The sequence below is a fragment of the Pelodiscus sinensis genome, chromosome 4, assembly GCF_052426305.1.
Source record: "Pelodiscus sinensis isolate ZL-2025 chromosome 4, ASM5242630v1, whole genome shotgun sequence".
Taxonomy (NCBI): Eukaryota; Metazoa; Chordata; order Testudines; family Trionychidae; genus Pelodiscus; species Pelodiscus sinensis.
Genome location: NC_143055.1, coordinates 68,155,310 through 68,172,486, shown reverse-complemented (window position 1 = coordinate 68,172,486; position 17,177 = coordinate 68,155,310). Strand labels below are relative to the sequence as shown.

At 45.2% G+C, this 17,177-nt stretch overlaps 1 protein-coding gene and 1 long non-coding RNA gene across 3 annotated transcripts in view; one reads left to right on the top strand and one right to left on the bottom strand.

Moving 5' to 3' along the window:
- Positions 1-17,177, top strand: part of GALNT7 (polypeptide N-acetylgalactosaminyltransferase 7) — a 108,068-nt gene that overhangs the window by 41,217 nt on the left and 49,674 nt on the right. For both annotated transcript variants that reach the window (XM_075930203.2, XM_075930202.2), the window contains exon 2: positions 9,722-10,182. In XM_075930203.2, the coding sequence (XP_075786318.2) occupies positions 9,722-10,182 (461 nt within the window). The remainder of the gene's footprint in view (positions 1-9,721; positions 10,183-17,177) is intronic.
- LOC149524534 (uncharacterized) lies at positions 3,862-10,097 on the bottom strand. Its single transcript, XR_016349436.1, has 3 exons — positions 9,962-10,097; positions 9,807-9,845; positions 3,862-5,636 (listed from the first exon to the last, which is right to left on the bottom strand). It is a non-coding gene; the product is annotated as an uncharacterized LOC149524534 (long non-coding RNA).

The following is a 17,177-nucleotide window of genomic DNA, read 5'->3' as shown; positions in this document are numbered from 1 at the left end:
GCTCTTCTTCAAGTTTGTGTTATGCTTGCATAAGATTTTTATATACTGAAAGCTGGTGGATGTTAAACAGATAAAATGAGATGTAGATTGCATGACTGCATTACCAATAATTTTTCTTGGAATATTTTTATTTTTGTGGCCAGCTGAAGTTTTTTCCTTTTGTTAATCAGCGATTGTGATTCTTACTACAAGGGATGACACCTACAACTACTGTGAACACACACACAGCCTTGATTGGAATAGGGTCTTTGAAGCCAAAGTGAGCGTGTGTGCCAAAGGGAATTATGGAGGAGCTTAACTGGATGGGTTGTTGAGCCATTGCTGCTTTTTGTACTATAGAGCAGTATTTCTGAAAGTGCTCCAAAATCACTTGGAGAAACACATTAACTGGCCACCCTGGTTTGTTTATTTACTGGCACCACAGCTATGGAGCCTCGTGGCTCCCATTGGCTCTGTTTCGCTCTTTGCAACCAAGCAGAATTGTGGGAAGCGGTGGCCTGGCCCATGCAGCTTCCAGCGGCTCCACTTGGTTGCAAAGGACGAAACGGAGCCAGTGGGAGCCATGAGGCTTCATTGCCATGGTGCCAGTAAATAAACAAACCAGAGGGGCCAGTTAATGTGTTTCTCAAAGTGGTTTCGCAAAGCACTTTCAGAAACACTGCTCTAGAGGGCAGGAACTGACAGAGTAAGGAGAGAGGTCAGCATTTCCATCCTTAAATGAAGATAACATATTTTCCTGATTATAAACTATAATGGCAGCAGCTCTAGGAACCCAGAAATCTCACTTGCCTGAGTCTACCAAATCGGCCCAACTGCAATTTTTCCATTAAAAGTTGCCTATAGGCCTCAGAGGTCAGCCATCTGCGTTACTTATAATCCTTGCATCTGTGAATTAGGATCTTGTACCTGGGTCCTTTAAGCTGTTTGTGGAGTATTTTTAGAGGATAACTAGCCAGACTCTCTAGTATATATGGTTGAGTTGAGGGGGAAAATTGAGTATTTTCTCTAGCACATTATGGAGGGTGAGAACTTATAATTTCCATTCTTGCATCATCTGGTGATTTTGGTGGGTAGTTATTTGGTTTGGTTTCAGGATGTTAGAAAGGTTTTTTAAGCTTATAAATCCATCTTGCCTATGTGCTGTTCTTCAGACGACCTTAGAAAGCAGGTGGACATCCAGTAATGCACCTGTTTACATAAAGAGCCCACCAGCTCTTTTTGAAAGTCTGCTCTCCCTGCATACATCTAGACTACGTTCATCTGTCTAAAGAAGATATGCAACTTCATAGCTAATTTGCATATCTTCTTGTGATCGCGTTATCGAAAGAGGTTTTTTCGAAAATGAAAGCAGTTTAGACTAGGAGGTTTCGAAAGACCCCCCCCCCCTTTTTTCGAAAGAACCCTTCTTCCTTAAAAAATTAGATATACAGGGTTCTTTCAAAAAAGGGTGGTTCTTTCGAACCCCCCCCATCTAAACCGCTTTCACTTTCGAAAAAAACCTCTTCCGATTATGCAATTGGGAGAAGATACGCAAATTTTCTCTGAATTTGCATATCTCTTTCGACAGGCAAACGTAGTCTAGATGTTTCCCCCTGTGACATGATTGAAGCTTGAACATCTATCTCTGCCCAGCTGGAGGGACATTCATAAGATGTCCTTGAGACCGCAGTGTGAGGGGAAAGAATTGAGTTATCAACAAACTGTTGCTGATCGGTTTTTAAAAAATCTGGAAATAGCTCACCATTTTCCATGGTGAATTCATTGCTGTTTATATGTGGAAGTAGCTTCTGAACAATCAGATCCAGTTGACTGTAGAAAGTAGACTAAGAGACCTTACTTGCATATTGTAATGGGAGCACAATTTGCAGTTTGTTAATTACAAATGAATCTTTGATACTGAGGCTGAATCTATTCTGCCTTCTAAAACTGTATAATTGTAAACCATGTAGAACACTTTTGTAGGTGGATGTGGGACATGTTACAAATATTTTAGGAGGAGCAAAATGAAATTTTTGCACATTTCTTTATAGAAGGGGTAGAGAACCTAAGGCCTGGAGGCCAAATGTGTCCCCTTGGCTTGCCTGGATCTGGCCCCTGAGGCTCAGGGCTCCCCTCCCAGAATTAGGGAGCTCACACTGGCGCTCCAGCCACCCAACTTCCCATGGGCCTGGAGCACACAACAGCTATTCGCAGGGCTGCACTGGTGTGCAAAGGGAAGGTAGGGAGTGTCCTGCTTCTTAGTCAGGGGTCATGTCAGTAAGGTTGGGGGATAGTTGGAGGGGGTGGCTTCTCACTTGTGTGTGGCCCCTGACTGATTTTTCTCTGGGTTAGCAGCTTCGGACCCAAAAAAGTTTCCATGCCCCTTCTCTAGAGCCATTTCTCTTGGTTCCACAATAGCATATGAATCATAAGTAATTGTTGTTTGTTTTTAATCCTTTAAATTGAGTGTAAGATAACTGGGTGTGTTTTTTGATCATGGGCTCTGTCCTTACAACAGGAAACTGATTAGTTTCCAATGCATAAATTGTTGGGGGAAAAAAATCAATATTCACAGATTGAATATTTAAGATTTTTTAATTGCCATGTCTATGTTTGAGTATTTGTGAAGTGCTTTCTCAGCAAAGATATGATTGAAACATTCTTATGAACACATTTTTGTTTCACAAATTGTTGCTTAGTGGCACTTATGCTAAGGTTTCTCAGTTGGATAAGCATGGGAAGGTTCTTTGTAAGGATAGTTTAACTTCCTGTGCTTCACACATCACCAGGTAACCAAGCAAGCATAATGACTTAGCATTTTTGTGGTTTTGATAGGAATGTAAACTTTAACTTAAAAAATTCTACCGTAACAAAAAACCACCTGTAGCATCAGACAAATTACTGTGTGTGTGTGTGTGTGTGTGTGTGTGTGTGTGTGTGTGTGTGTGTGTGTGTGTGTGTGTGTGTGTGTGTAAACTATGTTTATGGTGTGTGTGTGTGTGTGTGTGTGTGTGTAAACTATGTTTATGAAACTTCACCAGTTCTAAGATTTAATAAGAATCTGGTAAGTACAAATGCTTGTATATTCTATCTTTTGTTGTAATTATGGAAGGTCATGGATATAGGCTTTTAGGGCTGGCAGCCTTTATCACTTGTACAGCTTGGTAAGAAAGAATGGAAGTTGCAGACAAGATTTGCTCAGATGCCAAGATGATCGACAACTATGTAAAAACCTAAATTGGTTGCAGTACCAACATACTGTCTTAGTTGAAATACTCGTAGGCCCAAATTCTGCTTTGATTTACACCCTGTGCAATCCCACTGACTCTCATAAGCCTACATATGATGAATATCAGGTTTGAATTTCTCCTAAGACTCAGGAAACTTTTTTAGATTCTGCTTTTTCACTGGATCACTGATGATGATAGTGATGTTTAATTCAGTGATCTTCAGTTGTATGATTTATTTTGCATTTTTACGGGTTCCCCAGCTCTGTTAATAACAGTGACATCCCTTTCATATTAGCTGAGACATTTACGTTTTGTATTATTTCTCTAAATTGAAAAGTTGTCTACAATGAAATCTATCCCCAAATATCAGAATTGTTGCATATGTTGGTTCTCTGTAACGCCTGTGTGTTGAGCCTACCTCTTGGACAGTTTTCCATACTCTTGTCATGTTTTTTTTTCTTGTGTTGCACTTTTCTACAAAATGCAGTGTGCTGATGGCCAAGTGAAACATACAAATCCTAATCTCTTGAATGTTAGTCTGGGGTTCAGGCTTTAAATTTCTGAGTGTCTGAATCTCATGATCAGTGGAATTATATGAGCATTATATCATTTATATTTCATTTTTTATCTCAGCAGCACCAATCTACTCTCCAGAACCCCCCCCCCCCAAAAAAAAAGTTTATGTGGCTAATTATTAATATGTTCGTATTCATACATAGTGGAAAGTCTTTATTTTGATAGTTGCAAGGACTTTCCACTACAATTTTTTGCAATCTACATACTACAGCTCTGTTCTAATGAAAAAAGACCAGAAACTAAAAGTTAAATAGAAACAGACTGGTGTAATTTAACTGTGCAAACAGACAAAAAATGCAAAATGAGAATATGCTGCATGAATAATCAAATGTTAAATATGGTAAGAAGAAAATTGTTAAGATTTTATTTGGTAGAATAAGATCCTAATGAGAACATGGCTATGAAATCAAGTTTAAAAAAGGTATCTTTTTTAAGTACAGCCACAGTCTAGCATAGATTATTTTTTAATTTACTTTATCCAGTCATCTGTATTGGAATCAGAGTATCTCTGACCATTTCTCAAAATTAGTCACAATGCTAGATCTCAACCCCTTCCCCCCCACCTCCTCTAATTTCAAGTTAATATGGTACTAATGTTATTTGCATTAACTAAGAGCTTGATTGTATGTGGTATAGTCAAGTGTAGGAAAATAAAACTCTGAATGTGTTAAATGCATGCAAAAGTGTGTAGTGAAGTGTTGTGACTTAGCAAACTGATGATATCCTGAGGTAGCCTATGGACTTCCATTTTTAGAACCCCCAAACACAAACCAGCAGAGTGAGTGTGTGTGTGTTAGTAAAAGTGTGTGTAGGCTTTTGAGAGCTACTGTTTGTTGCATGTTTCGTCTGTACTGTCAGGTGTCTCTTACCCATATATGGACTAAGCTCAAGCAACATGTATATTGTCCTCACACTCTGGGATGGTGAAGACAGAGCAGAGATTTAAGGGATTAGTAACCTACAAAGATAGTACTGTACTACTTAGTTTGTTTTTGATTTGTTAAATTCCTTTACTCCTTGCTTTCTATCAGAAATAGATTTCACTGGTACTACAAAAAACAAGTAGAGAAGCCTCCATAGTTTTCAACAAGAAAAAAATGCCTCAATATGTGCTAGATATGTCTCTTAGTAATTGTTTCTTAACCATTTTGAGATAAATACCAGTGTGTTAATATTCGTTCATTAAAAAATGAATCGCTCTAGAGATTCTTAAGTAATATTACTGAGGTGACAGCCAAAAGTAGATACTCAGGGGATTTTATTTTTGCTATTTTGGAATCTTGCATAACTGTTGCATCAACGCAGGTCTATGACTGCTTGATTTGGATTGGATAACATTCCCTCTTTTTCATATGAACAAACATAAATAATTCTAGAAAAACTCCTGGCTTGATACCTTACAATCAGCCTCTATTAAATCGTGCTCACTCCATACCTCTTCTGAGTCTCTTCATATTCCATATATTTTTCATGCATGCATAAATCCTGAGAATTTTATGTTTAAAGTTGGATTTAAATTATGCCTGTTAAAATTCTTGATAGTACAGTAAAACTCCGGTGGTCCAGCATCCAGTGGTCCGGTACGCCTGATGGTCCGGCACCAACTGCAACCCGGAAGTGCTCCGGCAGCTGCTTCAAGTTGTTAGAGTAATTGATTAACTGCGGCTGGATCCACAGCCGACACGCAGTTAATGTAACTTTCCTCTCTACAGCCGGGAGGGGGGGGGGGGCAGGGGAATGTAGGGGTCGGTGGGAGAGGGGAAGGGGGAAGGAGGAGGGGGCGAAGGTGTGCCAAAGCAGCCGCATTCAGGACGTTCTGGTCAGTTACAATCACTCGGGCTGGATCCACAGCTGACACGCAGTTAATGTACTAGTGCGCCCGCTCCCCCCCCCCCAGCAGACCAGGCTTTTCTCGCCACTGGTCAGTTTCAGCAGCAGCTGAATCAGGACGCCTGGGGTAGAGCAGTTGGGGGGCTGCCGGGTTGGTCCCACAGCGCCGAGGTGCGGCGCTGCGGGGACCTACCCGGCAGCGCCCCAGCTGCTCTGTCCCAGGCGTCCAGATTCAGCCGCCGTTGAAACTGATCAGCGGCTGATTCCAGGAAGTCCGGGGCAAAGCAGCTCTGCCTCGGGCTTCCTGTAGTCAGCTGCTGGTCAGTTTCAGCAGCAGCTGAATCGGGGACACCTGGGGTACAATATGTACCAGGTCCGACTTACATACAAATTCAACTTAAGAACAAACTTACAGTCCCTATCTTGTACGCAACCCGGGGACTACCTGTAGTAAGAGCCTGGCAGGTCTTACTACATTTAAAAGGCAAAGGCGCAATGTCTGGGACCAGGTGTGAGCCGGGACCGCTGATTCCTGGCTCGTGCCTGGTCCCCCGCTGCACCTCTGCCTTTTAAAGCAGAAGTGCAGCGTCTGGGTCCGGGCATGAGCCAGGACAGCTGATTCCCAGCTCTTGCCCAGTCCCTTGCTGTGCCTCTGCCTCCCCTGCCCCCCTGCAGAGACGGTGCTGGAGGAAACCGGCAGCAAGAGAGAAGAAGTAAATACTTGACTAGTCGCTTACATCTCTCTAATTCTGAATCAGTAACTCTTATGTGCTAACCAAATACAGCTCTGCATCAGGGCCCTGATTCATGAAAACATATAAGCATATGCTTAAATCACAAAACTGGTGGGACTTAAGCATATGTGTTAAGCACATATTTCATTATGTTATTGTACTATGGCCTAAATATTTGCATAGCATGCTGTAGAAATGTTTTATAAACTACCAGTTGACCTTTTAGTTTATAATGCAACAATGCAGCAACATATTGTGGCATAATTTAACACAGTGTAGAATACTATACCAGATACCTGATATATTCCACCTAAAACCTGTGTATTTGCTTGTGTGTATCTCTGTAAAACAATTTATTTTTAAATAACTCAGAAATGTGCACTTGTACACACACTGTCTTATTTTTTTTCCATTGATACTATGTTACTCAGATCCCATTCAACCAACCGTATTCCACTGACACCTTGAGGTTCATTTTAGTAATATCTGTGTCATAAAATAAAATTTTGCTACTTAAATCCACACATTGTAGTTTTGTTAGGAAAATTCCAAACTAGCTGTACAGTGCTTCCAAGTCTTAAACTGGATCAAGTTGATAAAGATTGTCCTGGACTGACAATAAATCATGTGGGAGATTGGAAACTGCTTTAGGGAATAATTGATGAACTTAGTCTTTTAACAACAGATTTGACTATCCATTAGCTGAGCACCACTTACAGCCAGTGAGAGGAATTGTTGCCCTCAATCTGGGAATTCAGTAGCAACTTTGGTAGATGATGTGGCTTTTTTTAATTGCTAGAATGCAGTGGTTATGAAAAGAGTCTCATATTGGTTTCTGCTACATCAGCTCCTAACAAAGGTAGGCAATAAGCGACCCATGGGCCAAATGTGGATCACCAAGATTAGCCTTTGGTGAGCTGCCAGATTCCTTATTTACTTGAGCAGCTGCTCACTTCTCCGATTGGCTGTGTTTCATCATTCTCAGCCAATGGGAGATGCAGGAAGCAGCCTGGAAGGGGCCACCACTTCCCGCATCTCCCATTGGCCGGAAAGAGCAAACCGTAGCCAGCAGGAGCTGGGAGTAGATATACTGCAGGCACTTGGGTAAATCATATGGCAGCCCTCCAGGGGCTAATCCTGGCGAACCTTATCTGGCGCATGGGTTGCTTATGCCCATCCCTGCTCTAGAATTTCCTGTTTTACAACAAAAAACAGGACTGTGTTACAACGTTATAGAAGTACAATGAAAGGAGTAAGATATTTTATACCATTGTTAACTAAGGATTTTTTTTATTTTTTAGTCTTGTCACTTTGGGAGGCTTTTTTCACTCTATAAATCAGTCCATTATTGGTTATTTACACTGACTACAGTAGGACCTCTCCCTTGATTTCCAGTGGAAATTGAGAGGATATTTTTCATGGTAGCTCTTACTCTTTTTTCACAAATCCCCTCTTGTATACAGGCAGTCCCCGGGTTACGTACAAAATAGGGACCGTAGGTTTGTTTTTAAGTTGAATTTTTATGTAAGTCGGAACTGGCGTCCAGATTCAGCAGCTGTTGAAACTGACCAGCAGCGGCTGAATCGAACACGCCTGGGGCAGAGCAGCTGGAGTGCTGCTGGGTTGGTCTGGTAGCGCCGACCCTTGGCGCGGCGGGACCAACCCGGCAGCACCCCAGCTGCTCTTGGGGACGCCTGGGTTAGATCAGCTGGGGTGCTGCTGGGTTGGTCCCGCAGTGCCGCTCCTCGGCGCTACTGGATCAACCCGGCAGCACCCCAGCTGCTCTACCCCAGGTGTCCCCAAGTCAGCCGCTGCTGAAACTGATCAGCGGCTGATTCCAGGAAGCCCGGGACAGAGCAGCTGTGCCTCAGGCTTCCTGTAGTCAGCCGCTGGTCAGTTTCAGCAGCGGCTGACTTGGGGACACCTGGGGCAGAGCAGCTGGGGTGCTGCTGGGTTGGTCCAGTAGCGCCGTACCTCGGCGCTGTGGGACCAACCCGGCAGCCCCCCAGCTGCTCTACCCCAGGTGTCGGCGAGAAAAGCCTGGTCTGCTGGGGGGGGGGCACTAGCTGCGGCCCCCCCCCCAACCCCCCAGAAGACCAGGGAGACGCGGAGCGGCTTTTCTTGCCGCGGAGGACTCAGGCAGCAGGACCACGGCGAGAAAAGCGCTCCCCACGCCGCCGGAGGCGGCGATAGTGGGGGAGGCACCCCGCATTAGCTGTGCCCTCCCCCCCGTTCGTAACTAGGGGTCCGACTTAAGTCAGACTGACGTAACCTGGGGCCCGCCTGTATTTATCTTGTTACTATTTATTATTTGTATTTTGCTTTATTTTCATTCATGGCAGTCTGTTACCTCCTTGCAAAAAGTGCTCCAACCCCAGGGTTGCCAGATAGTTTGAACAAGAATACCGGACACACTTAACATTACATCACAATCTACATTACATCTTATTTAGAAAATATCGGACATTTATATTTTCTCATATTTTCTCAATTTGTTTTCCAAACAGAAAGTTCAAATACTGGATTGTCTGGTTCAAAACCGGACACCTGGCAACCCTATCCAGAACCCATGCTGAGCTGTTTCCCTGTTACCAAGGTCTTGCAAGATTTACTCAGAAGTAACAATTATGTATGAAAGTGTGGCTGTAGTAGTCTAATAACTTATTTCAGAAACTTGGTTGGTCAAAATTTCTAGTTTGTTTACCAGATGTCATGCTGGCTTAAAATGCTTTCATCAGTATTCTAGGAAAAATTAATCTTTACAGTTATTCCTGGTTTCTTTGCAATATGAAGAAATCTTAACAGGCTCTAAATAATGGCCTTTGTGGGATTTTCAAATACGCTCAGTATTACCTTAACTGTACTCCCATTAAATTCAGTATGAGCAGAGTTAGGTCAATGCTGAACACTTTTTTTCTTCTACTATAAACACTGAGTCCCTTTTAAAAGATACTATCTTTAAAAGATGTTAATCCTTATTTAATAACAGAGTGTTCTTTACCAAACCATCTGATGAAGTGGATTTTATTCAGTAAAGCTCTTGATCCTATATATTTGTTAGTTTCTAAGGTGCCACAGGACTGCTCATTTTAGAAATGGAAGAAATTCAGACGGAGAGTAAGGTAGATTCATGGAAGTGCCTGAGAGAATTAGGAGTACTAATCCTGCTGGAAGTCCCCAGTGACTCTCTCTCCAAACATGTGACAGTCGACCGTAGAATCTAGAGTCCAGTCTCCAAACGATACTTGCTATTACTGTGGTACTGAATATCTGCATTTAAGATTTAGGATAAAAAATTTAGTTCTATATTTGTAATAGTTTGTAATGGCTTCCTACTGTGTTGTGTATTTCTTTTTTTTAATATACATATAGGAGGACAAAGAAGCTAAGAATCCCATGCCAGACAAAGGAAACCATGGACTAGTTCCAGGAAATGAAAAATTCAAACCTGTGGTACCTTGGCCTCATGTTGAAGGTGTGGAAGTGGACTTAGAATCTATTCGGAGAAAAAATAAGGCCAAAAATGAATTAGAACATCATGTTGATGATAACAATCAGCAAAACATCATGCAGAGGCAATATCTCACATTTAAACCTCAGACGTTTACATACCATGATCCTGTTTTACAAACTGGAATTCTTGGTAATTTTGAACCCAAAGAACCTGAGCCTCATGGAGTTGCTGGTGGCCCTGGAGAGGAAGGCAAGCCATATGTATTAGGACCAGACTACAAGGAATCCATTCAAGCCAGCGTTAAAGAGTTTGGGTTTAATATGGTGGCAAGTGACATGATCTCACTAGATCGGAGCATTAATGACTTGCGTCAAGAAGAGTAAGCAGACTTCTTGTTGTTTTTTTGTGTGTGTTTGTTCAAGTATTGGGTAAATTTTTTACATGAGTTTTAACCATATATTTTAAAATTACAGTATGGATTAAGGAAAATAACATATCTTGGGTTAGCAGGTCTCCAGTTACATCATTTTCCTGTGTTCTTATGTTATTTAATCTTTTCTTGAATATTAATCTTGACTGATTGCCCCGCTGAAGTAGTCCATTCTAATGCCTAATCACTTTAATTAGGATGTCTTGGGTCAGCCTCTTCTTTAATTATCTTTTTATTTTTCATCTCTCATCAAGATTTTTTAATATTGTGAATAAGCCTTTTTATGTCTTTTTTTTTTTTTTTTTTTTTTAAAAAGCTTATGGTTAGGATTACAACAGTTCCCCTCCCCAAGCCTTCTAAAAAGAGCTCTTTCTAATAGAAAACCAAAATAAGAAATCTATTCTACCCCGTGAGGTATGTACTCATTGGTTACCTGCATATACCTCCAGTAGTATTCATCTGCCATAGAAGTGTTTGGAATTTAAATATGACACCAGCATAATCTTCCTAACCACTTGGCTTCTTGTGTGTTATTATGAAGGAAACAGCCCTACAGATCTATTTCCTTGCTCTGGTATATGGGATTTTGGGATATATTTTGGTGGGGCATGGGAATTCTTACTTTCTTCCAGTTATTTTACAGATACTGTTTCTAGCAGCTTGAGAGAGTTGAATTGTGCTCAATCATCACATTTCCCTTATTAAATCTGTGTCAAGAAAAGGTCCTCTGAGTTCACTATACAGGCAGTCCCCAGGTTACGTACAGGATAGGGACTGTAGGTTTGTTCTTAAGTTGAATCTGTATGTAAGTCGGAACTGGCGTCCAGATTCAGCCGCTGCTGAAACTGACCAGCGGCTGACTACAGGAAGCCCGAGGCAGAGTTGCTCTGCCCTGGGCTTCCTGGAATCAGCTGCTGATCAGTTTCAATAGGCTGAATCTGGACGCCAGTTCCGACTTACATAGAGATTCAACTTAAGAACCACAGGCATCCCCAAGTCAGCTGCTGCTGAAACTGATCAGCGGCTGATTCCAGGAAGCCCGGGGCAGAGCAACTCTGCCTCGGGCTTCCTGTAGTCAGCCGCTGGTCAGTTTCAGCAGCGGCTGACTTGGGGACGCCTGGGGCAGAGCATCTGGGGTCCTGCTGGGTTGCTCCAGTAGCGCCGCTCCTCGGCGCTACTGGACCAACCCAGCAGCATCCCAGCTGCTCTGCCCCAGGCGTCCTGATTCAGCTGCTGCTGAAATTGACCAGCAGCAGCTGAATCAGGACGCCTGGGGCAGAGAAGCTGGGGTGCTGCCGGGTTGGTCCAGTAGCGCCCAGAGCGGTGCTGCGGGACCAACCGGCAGCGCCCCAGCTGCTCTGCCACAGGCTCTGGAGAAAAGCCTGGTCTGCTGCGGGGGGGAGGGGCATACTAGCTGCGCCCCCCCTCCCCCCCCCACCAGCAGACCAGGGAGACGTGGGCGGCGGACCGAGATGCACTGCGGTCCCGCCGCCCGGGTCCTCCGCGGCTTTGCTCCGCATCTCCCTGGTCTGCTGGAGACCAGCAGACCAGGGAGACACGGAGCAAAGCCGTGGAGCACGCGGGCAGCGGGACAGCCCAGACGCGCCGCGGCTGTCCTGCTGCCGGCGTCCTCAGAGGCTTTGCTCCCCATCTCTCTGGTCTGCCGGAGTCCAGCAGACCAGGGAGACGTGGAGCAAACCCCGTTTGTAACTGCGGATCCGACATAAGTCGGATCCGCGTAACTCGGGGACTGCCTGTATTGATCACTGCTGAATCATATTTGCCATATTTCTTTTTCTCTGTTTGTAATGTGAAATAGGGTACTCCTCTGTTTCATTCACTTGCCATACTCAGCTGTGGAGCTGTAATAACCACAGGACTTGAAGCCAAGCTCTGGATTGTATGTCTACAGCTGTGGCATTTGAATCATTGGCTGAGTGATTGGTTACTGTAGTAGCACCACCATTGTATTTTCTGATGAGTGTTTTCCACATCATGAGTTGGGGCACAGTCGAACATCTGTGAACCTGACTCTCATGTTGACATTTTCTGAGGTTTAATTTACTGTCTGCTGCATGCTTTTTTTAAAAAGAAAAGGAATATACAGGCAGTCCCCGGGTTACGTACAAGATAGGGACTGTAGGTTTGTTCTTAAGTTGAATCTGTATGTAAGTCGGAACTGGCATCCAGATTCAGCCGCTGCTGAAACTGACCACCAGTTCTGACTTACATACAGAATCAACTTAAGAACCCCAAGCGTCCCCAAGTCAGCCGCTGCTGAAACTGATCAGCAGCTGATTCCAGGAAGCCCGGGGCAGAGCAACTCTGCCTCGGGCTTCCTGTAGTCAGCGCTGGTCAGTTTCAGCAGCGGCTAAATCAGGACGCCTGGGGCAGAGCAACTGGGGTGCTGCTGGGTTGGACCAGTAGCGCCCAGAGCGGCGCTGCGGGACCAACCGGCAGCACCCCAGCTGCTCTGCCACAGGCGTCCGGAGAAAAGCCTAGTCTGCTGTGGGAGGGGGGCATACTAGCTGCGCCCCCCCCCCCCACCCCAGCAGACCAGGAAGACACGGGCGGCGGACCGAGACGCACCGCGGTCCCGCCACCTGGGTCCTCCGCGGCTTTGCTCCCTGTCTCCTTGGTCTGCTGGAGACCAGCAGACCAGGGAGACGGGGAGCAAAGCCTCTGAGGACGCCGGCAGCGGGACAGCCGCGGGGCGTCTGGGCTGTCCCACTGCCGGCTTCCCCCGCGGCTTTGCAAAGCCTAGGGGAAGCCGGCAGCGGAGCAGCCCAGGAGCGCCTGGGGTGCCCCGCTGCCCGAGCCCCCCCGCTGCTTTGCAAAGCCTCGGGGAAGCCGGCAGCGGAGCAGTCCAGGCGGCCTGGGCTGCCTCGCTGCCCGAACCCCCCCCCGCAGCTTTTCAAAGCCGCGGGGAAGCCGGCGGCGGAGCAGCCCAGGCGCGCCTGGGGTACCCCGCTGCCCGAGCCCCCCCCCCCCCGCAGCTTTGTAAAGCCGCGGGGGGGGGGGGGGTTCGGGCAGCGAGGCAGCCCAGGCCGCCTGGACTGCTCCGCTGCCGGCTTCCCCGAGGCTTTGCAAAGCCGCGGGGGAAGCCGGCAGCGGGACAGCCCAGACGCCCCGCGGCTGTCCCGCTGCCGGCGTCCTCAGAGGCTTTGCTCCCTGAGGTCCCGCAGTCCGTGTACTCTGGGGCAGCCCCGTTCGTAACTGCGGATCCGACATAAGTCGGATCCGCGTAAGTCGGGGACTGCCTGTAGTCTAGATACACCCTTAGGATATACAGTGAATAAATAATTCTTAGAAACTCCCTGTCTGTCCTATTTTAAGGATGTTAAATTATAGCTATCTGGCTAATCGTGTAGTTGACAAGTTGTGTCAACTACGTGATTAATCGATAAGAACCACTCCGCAGAGCCGCAGCGGGGTAGTTCACAAAGCTGGCTCTAGCCGGAACTGAACAGTCCCAACTCATGCCAGCTTCAGAAGCTACCTGCACTGCAGCTCTAAATTAATAAGAACTGCTAGGCTCTTACTACATTTCAAACGCAGAGGCGCAGTGCCCCAGACCACCCGAGACGGGACTGCTCAGTCCTAGCTTATGCCACAGACCCTGGTCGTAGCCAGCCCTGGCCACCTCAAACAGAGGCTGCTCTGGCAGTAGCCCCTGTTCACAGCGGCCAGGGCTGGATGGGAGATAGAGGAGGCTGCTGCGAAGTAGACTCTGTCTGCAAGGGTGCCAGTGGGGAGTTGCTCCTCCCCTCCCCCAGACAGGGGCTGTTTGGCGTCAGCAGGACCTGTCCATGGGGGGGCCCAGCTCCTTGCTGGGATCCCCGCAAACTGGCCGGTGTGCAGGACCCGCTGATAGCGGCAGCTGGGGGAGGGTGCGGGAGGGAAGGCGGCACTGCAGAGACGATGATGTGGGGAACAGGCCTTTAAGGTGGCTCCCCCCAGTACTGTCTCCTGTCCCCCCTCCCACTTGCTGCCTTTCATACAGAGGCAGTGGGAGAGGGGAGGAGAATCGAGTAGTCAACTACTCTCTAACATTCCCGTCCTATTTACTAATTTTGATATTATGTTAGTGTCCTAAGGCCAGAGAGATTCATTCTGTTGATCAGATTATATGCCAAATAATAAACAGGGATAGTTAACAGTGTTGGTCCAAGGAAAGGATGAATACTCAGCATATTGTTCTTCTACTTGCCATTTTATTTATATAACCAGTAGAAATCTTGGTTAGATTTCTTTGTTAGGATTTTATTTATGCTCGATTTTTCTCTCTTCCTCCCATTCCTACTGTTTACCTGTTTATAATTGTTCAGTAAAAAGGGGGAAAACTGAGTAATCTGCAAGTCATTAACTTAAAGTATGTGTGGGAATGTTTGTAACTTATGATGGTGAGTTAGGTTAATAATCTCTTGCATAATAACTGATCCAGTGCTTGTATGTGTAATTTTGGGATAATCTCAGGGGAAGTCACTGGGAGAGCTAGGCAGCTACAAGGAGTCTACAGTTATGGCACACCTTTGCCTCCAGGATTTCATGGTTAAACACTTGATAAAAAGCCAGGTGCAAATATGTAGGTTATGCAGATGCTTACAAAATATAGTTGGGTGTGAGGCAACCGGAGGCAGGTCATCAAAAGGGTAATCTTTTGATCAAGTGTAACAGGAAATATCAAGGAAAAATAAAAGTGTGCTTGCGTGGGAAATTAATAATGAAGTAGGAATGTTGAATATTGGTTAATTGACTAGTCGATTAACCTCATGAATTCTTATTGGTTACTCAACTATTCTATAGTCCCCAGGGCTGGAGCCAGCAACCAATGTGCTCCGGCCCCATTCCCTCTGTATGAGAGGCAGCAGCGTGGGTTGCCAAGCAGGAGCTGGTCTGCAGGGGGAGCCAGTTTAAATAACAACTCCCCTCACGGACCGGCTGCCTGTCACCCCGTTCTGTTGCCTCTGATATAGGGTGGCAGCAGCCTCTGTCCAGAGGGGGTGTGAGCTCCCAGGCCCGGCACGAGCCGGAACTGAGCTGGGCTGCCTGCCCACCTGGCTCTTAATACACTTTAAATGCAGAACCATAGCGGGGGTAGGTCCTGGACCTGGCCTAAGACAGGACTGAGCCAGGCTGCTAGCCAGCCTGCTAAAAAATGTACTGGCGGTGCAGATGGGGTGTGCAGTCTATAACATTAACCTGGAAGTCGGTTAATTTACTACGTTATTACATCCCTAGTAAACAGGGGTAGATAATTAAATTCACTACAAAGTGTGAATAAGCAGAGGTGTTGTTCAGAGTATACCTATTAATAGAGATAGGAGAAAAGAGACGGGGACTTAAAATAAGGAAATAATTTGCCTAAAGAAATTGGTAAAATGTGTGTAAAGCCAACACTCAATGTTGGGGACACTTGGACAGGTTGGGGTCCAAGAAGAACAAGTGGAGCAGTAAAGGTGCCTGTTTACCTAAATCCACCTCTGTGTGATCTGCTTTGATCTCCAACAGACAGGATGCACAATGCACACAAGGGATGTAACTATTGATCACAACAGTTAACATAGTAAAATAATTTAATAGATAAACTACTAAAATTATATGGGTTAACCATTGATGGGCTGGTGCAGGGCAGATGAGTCTCACCAGGGCTGTGCGCAAACATGGCGGGGCTGCTGCAGCGTGGGCAGGGCTAGGGTTCCACCTGTCTCTGCCAGGTCTGCTGCAACGCAGCCGGGGATGGGATCCAGGGCTGCTGGAGCATGTCTGAGGCCAAAGTCCCACCTGCCCTGCTGGGGATGCTATGGTATGGCTGGGGCTAAGGTTCTACCTGCCCCCATCAGGGCCACTATCAGGTTGTCAGGGTCACCTGTCTCCACCTGGGACTGCTGTGGCATGTCTGGGGCCAGAGGTTGGGGCCTTTGCATTGCGGCTGGGGCCGGGGTTCCCCTCTGCCTGCCATCCTGACCTGGCAGATTCCTGTTGGCTGGCCTGACTCGTCCAGAAGCCCAATTAACATGTTACCTAGGAAACATTCAGGTAAGCCTAATGCTTACCAGGTAACTTGTTAACCGGTTAACCTTTTACACCACATGTCTCAGTCAACTTGTTAAAATTTGACCTTTGGTCAGCAAGTTATCATTTTAAAACTACAAACTGAATCAGATTATTATGCTGGCAAAAAAAATATTGTGGTATAACTTAAATTAAGACTTCCCATGAGAGCAACTTGTGTGTGTATTATCATTTTGAAGATGAAGCATTAAATTATCGTTGAATTGTTCTCAGTAGTCTTTAGATCAGTAAAATCCAGCTATTTAATTATGCTGCCCCTTTTGAAATTATTGTTGCATTTCCTCCCAGTTCTTCCTGAGTTTCTCCCTTTCCTTTTCTCCCCTTTTAATTACATTATAGCTCTTACATGCCGTGTCTTCTTACTGTGCAACTACATATTTTAATGAAGGGATACATCATTTATAACTTATAATAAAACTCCACGTCCTGCTGATTAAAATTTCTTTTCAATAATCTGAAATAAAAAACAAGATTCTCTTTTTTCTTATTCTTTTGGTCATCCAAATATACCGTTCTTCAGTTATAAAAATTGATCCTGGGGAAAAATTAAACTGTCAACCCTATTATGATCTTGTTTACCTTCATTAAAAATTGCAATTCAGAAGTGTCATGGTTGCTTATGTGCCAATCACAACTCATTTGATAATGAAAATTAAGGAAGTGTTTTCAATATATTTTGAAGCACTGTAGTCGTATAGTTTTTGGAGGGCAAAGAGGTTTCTCATTATTCCTAACCTGTTAAAGATAGGAAATAACCTGTTTTGCTATAGAATGTAGTGAAGAAAACATCCTCCCTATAGCAATCTGGTGAAAAATATACCTTTATTAGGTCAGAGTCATCATCATGATGTGAAACTATCACATCAACA